Raw genomic sequence first — 5,003 nt, 5'->3', positions numbered from 1 at the left:
TCTGAACATATCCTGGTTATGCTACTGTATCGGCTGGACAAAGGTGGGATAGAGGGCAATGATACATTGATAATCGTGTTACTCTTATATTCTCTTATGTTCATGATATTCGCAATTTAATTCCATTTTTTTCTTCTTTGTTGCATGATTTTGCCAGTTAGGTTTTCAATAGGCCTATATTTCAAGGGTTCGATTTAGCATTAATTTTTAGGCTGCAGTTTCTTGCTTATTTCTCTTCAATATTTTCTCAATATATTCGCATGCCAGCGCCATCCACACTACGGTGTTTTGATGTTTTCAGATTATTGGTTTATTCCTTTTAATATATATGTTTTCCTAATGTTCATTTGAACTTGTTTTTCTTCAAAGTTGGAATGTTTCTACTGCTCCTAATATCTTTTTTTTTTTCATTTAAAAGAAAAGAAGTGTTTAAAAGAAGTGTTTAAAATTTATTGGGAAATGTCTATATAGCCTGTGCTGTGTTTCAACCAAATATACTCACATTATTTAAACATGAATATATAGAGAGCCAATAAAATACAACGTAAAGCCGAATGATGCAAATAAGCGATTGGGCAACTTTTGATGCTTTTCACCTTTGGACAATTCTTTGTTCAATAGAGGAATCAAAAATAAAACTATGTCGTTATGCACTAAAAAAACGGGGGGTCAACATTTTGTTCTGTTTACAGTAGCGTAGCTAGGGGTGGGGACAGGGAGAAGAGTCCCCCCCCCCCTGAGTGAGAAAAATTAAAGAGAAGTGAGAGAGCAAGAAAGAAAAGGAAAAAAAAAAGAAAAGAAACGGCGCAAGGAGCATGTTTTCCCGGGTGTTTTCCACCAAAATTCACCCCGATCATGAGCATGTTAAATAACTCTTGTTAGGAGAAATAGGGCAGACAAATTCATATTATTTATAACGTTTGCAATGCAGAAGAGCTCAGAAGTGTGTCTTTTTTCTGTTAACACATGTCGTGTATATAGTACATTAAAACATAATACACTTTGTTTAGAATTGAATTCTCAAATTCCCCAAAACCAGGGCATAACAATGTAGTCTGTAGAAAGAAAGTACTAAATTAGCTTATTTTATGGCAACAGTGCAGTTGCCATAGCTTATTGTTGTATGAGTTGAAAGGCCTGCTACATCAATATTCAGAAGTATAATCCAAGTGATTATACTTTTATCATTTGGTTTTAGACTTTTAAATATGTGCCAATTACTAGTCATTTGACTAAAATACCTTAAAATGCTTTTGAATACTGGCAACACTTTAAATATCAAAATAGAAATTGAGTTTGTTTAATATTTAATATCTAGATCAAAAACATTCAATTGTGAGATAACATGATGCATAAACATAACAAATGTTTTCAGTATTACTTAAATACAGGGGAAAAACACTCCCAGTCAAATTTAGCCCTTTTCAACAAATGTGTTATTTTCTGGCAACACTCCGCTTTACTGATATAATCCCCCAAGCAATTTATATCAATTTTGAATGGGGCATGGTCTGCTTTGTTCACAACCACAATTGCAATATTCTGGGAGTCATGGCCAATAGTTTTTTTGCACCTCAAAAATAGGTCAAAATTGTCACTTTTTCAAAAGGGCAAAACTATAAGCGTTGCCAGGTCAAAAAAAGATACATCCGAACACCACATGAATAATTTTTATTTTTTGTTGGAAAGTAGAAAGATGGTCCATTGTAAGGATCTAATCAAATTTTTTCTATCTTCTCGAATAATGGAGCTATGTTCCGTTCTTTATTAGGCAAATTTCAGCATTTTCAGTCTGAAATGAGCTAAAATCACCTAAAATACATTTCGGGTCGTTACCATGGCAACGGGTAACATATGAGCAAGCAAAGTGGATTTTTACAATCTACACCCAAAGCCCTTTCGACCAACACCATAAAAAATTTTTGACCTTGGCCAACCATGTATGATAGTTAGGTGGGGTCCCTCTTAAGCTCTTCTATTATCCTTCTAAGGGCTAGAATCTGTGGTGTGGTTGATCTACCCTTGCGAAAACCATTTTGGTTACGTCTGAGAATAGGATCTAGATGAGGAGAAATCCTGTTGAGCAGCATAGTGTTATACAGCTTGGCAGCAAGTGCTGACAGTGTGATACCTCTATAATTTGATGGTTGTGAAAGGTCCCCTTTCTTCGGGAGAGGTATAATTGTGGATCTTGACAAGGCTTTTGGCTTATTTCCCTTCATGGTTTCATTACAGAAATCAAGCAGTTGCTGATGGAAGAGTGGGTTTTTCCAAACAATGGCTGGTATGTTGTCAGGACCAGGTGTTTTTGACTTGTTGAGCTTGCTCAGACCTTTTGCAGTTCCTCCATAGTAAATGGACCAGTGTGTATTGGGAGATCGTCAGAGACGTTGCTGTTAAAGAACGTATCTTCAAGGTTTACGTCTTGCTCTGGTTTCCCTAGTAAGTTGGAAAAGTGTAGAAACCAGTTGTCACGACGCTCTTCAGATGTATTGCCTTTCACTCTAACCACAGGAGCAGATTTGGTGTCAGTTATCTCCCGGAGGAGTTCCCAAGAAGCTGCATGTTTATATTCATGATGGAGGTTGTCAAGTTCCTCTGTCTTCTTTTGAATAGAGGACTCCAGAGTTTCTGTGTAGGCTTTATCAAGAGTTACTTTGGCCGATTCGAGGAGCTTTTGTGAGGCTCGGGTGGATCTAGCATTGTGTTTCATAGATGCACTCTTTAAGACATCTCTTGCCTCAGTGACTTTATCTGATGCAGCAATGTTGTAGGACTGCTTTGATTTTTTAGGGAGCATCTCCAGTGCAACTTCCTCATTAGCCGCTACTAAGGTATCATAAGTTGTGCTAATATTGGGTTCTTGTAGCTCATCGTGTAGAGAACTAAAGCGGTTATAGACTGCTACCACAAACCGCTCACCCAGGATGGTGTCTCTGGTAACCTTCTTCCAGTCAATACGTTTCATTGGGTCTTTCATGGAAGTTCTGCATTTCCGTAGCTGATTTGACATTTGCATGAAACAATCCTATGGTCCGAGTTCACACCCTCGAAGGAGCTGTATGCACGTGAATTCTTGATTGAGTTGATCCACTTCTTTCTTACCAGGACAAAGTCTAGCTGAACTAGTTGACCATTAGGAAGCCTATGTGTCCATAATCTGTTGATGCGGTTTTGAAACCTTGTGTTTGTGGCTATGAGGTTATGTTCCTGCAGGAAGTCTTTCATGTGGTTGCCATTTCTATTGGTTTCTTTAGCAGGTGTGAAGAGAGCATCCAATGGCCCAAGCTGAGCATTAAAGTCTCCTCCAATTATAAGTACGTTATGAGCTGGGATGGCATTAACTGTAGAAGAGAGTTCTTGGTAGAAGGAGGTAACAGCTTCTTCGGGTTGTTCGTTATGTGGACTGTAGCAGCAGAGAACTGTGGATGTTGGATTGCCCAGCAGAGAAATTTCCATAATCCGTTCATTGTGACTAATAATGGACATGCAGGAATTGAGGGCTCTTGGTGAGATTAAGAAGCCTACTCCACCAGTGGCAGCATTCCTTTGGTTCTTCCATGCTGAAGAGGTGACTAATCTGTAGCCATTCAGGTCTTCCTGCAAGAGGGAGTCACTGTGACAAATCCGGTGTTCCTGCAGACATATGATGTCAATGCCATAATGTGCGGCTTCATGAGCAAGTTCTTCTTTTTTGGGTAGTGAGTTGAGAGTTCTGATGTTGAAAGTGCTGATGGTAAATGGTTTTTTCCTTTGTACAAATTTGTCTTGACCATCCTTATCTGCATCAGGTTTGGTCCGTCCAGGATGGTATAAACTGGCTTTGAGATCAAACCGTCATTGATGTTAGCATAGTCTAACAGTGACTTAGATGGTCCAGACTTCATAGCAGGGGCTTTAACCCTGGTGCTTAAATGTAAACTCATATTTCTTGTCAATGGCTGAATAAGACAGAGGTCGCCACTCCTTCTGTCATAGAGGATATAAAGGAAAGGTTTCAGCATTTAGTCCAGTTGCCACCCATACTAAATCATATGGGGATACACCCTACATCTGTGCCAAATTTGGTGTATTTCCTTTCAAAGAATGTAGGATTTCTCCAATATATTGCACAGTGCGGCTGGACGATGGTGATAAAGGATCCATGTGTTATGATGCCTTTGCACTGTAAATTACACACATGCAGTTTTTGTCAATTTTCATTAATAGCAATGTCACGCCAAATGAATCAAGCTATTTCCATGAAAGTCACATAATAAGTAGGAGACATGTGTGGCATTGTATTGCACTTATTAAAATTAGATAAACTGTTGACTATATATTTTTGATATTTTGTTCAAACACAGTATAAATCATTCTGGACACCCTGTAGACAAATTGATCAAAAAACTTATGATTTCCTGGAAATGAGACTCTCGTGAAGCAATATTGGACATGCTATCCATTTATTTTAACCATTGAGTAAAGTGAGTCATGTGACAAGCTTTATTTTAACCATTGAGTAAAGTGAGTCATGTGACAAGCTTTATTTTATTAAACCATTGAGTAAAGTGAGTCATGTGACAAGCTTTATTTTAACCATTGAGTAATAGTCATGTGACAATCTTTATTTTAACCATTGAGTAAAGCGAGTTGTTAATGTTCATGGCTGATTCCATTCAGGTGCAAATTGAGATGTGTATATTATACAAATAATTTACTGCTAATGAGGGATCTGGTGGAATCTATTGGTCCCCGAGGTGAACTGGCGACCGTGAGCCTACTATTTCCCAAGACCGCCAGGTCGAGGGAAATAGTAGGCTCACGGTCTCCAGTTCACCTGGAGACCGTTCACCGAGGGGACCAATAGATTCCACCAGATCCTGAATTTAGAGCAGTAAATATTTGTTTTATATCCTTCATTAATATATTCTTTGTTCATTAATTGGTTAAAATATTAGAAAGGCCTTTATCATAGACATACAATGTATGCCTAGGCATAAATGTAGGCTAAGTCCTAGCAT

The 5,003-nt window shown here is 38.2% G+C and overlaps 1 protein-coding gene across 1 annotated transcript; it reads right to left on the bottom strand.

The window, feature by feature from the left end:
* Positions 1 to 2,976: 2,976 nt before the first annotated feature.
* LOC140137061 (craniofacial development protein 2-like) lies at positions 2,977 to 5,003 on the bottom strand. Its single transcript, XM_072158720.1, has 2 exons — positions 4,964 to 5,003; positions 2,977 to 3,821 (listed from the first exon to the last, which is right to left on the bottom strand). The coding sequence occupies exons 1-2, from the start codon at positions 5,001 to 5,003 to the stop codon at positions 2,977 to 2,979; spliced, it is 885 nt and encodes a 294-aa protein (XP_072014821.1).

Source organism: Amphiura filiformis, chromosome 17 (genome assembly GCF_039555335.1).
Source record: "Amphiura filiformis chromosome 17, Afil_fr2py, whole genome shotgun sequence".
NCBI lineage: Eukaryota > Metazoa > Echinodermata > Ophiuroidea > Amphilepidida > Amphiuridae > Amphiura > Amphiura filiformis.
Note: the sequence above shows the minus strand (reverse complement) of the source record. Positions and strands in the feature narration are given on the sequence as shown.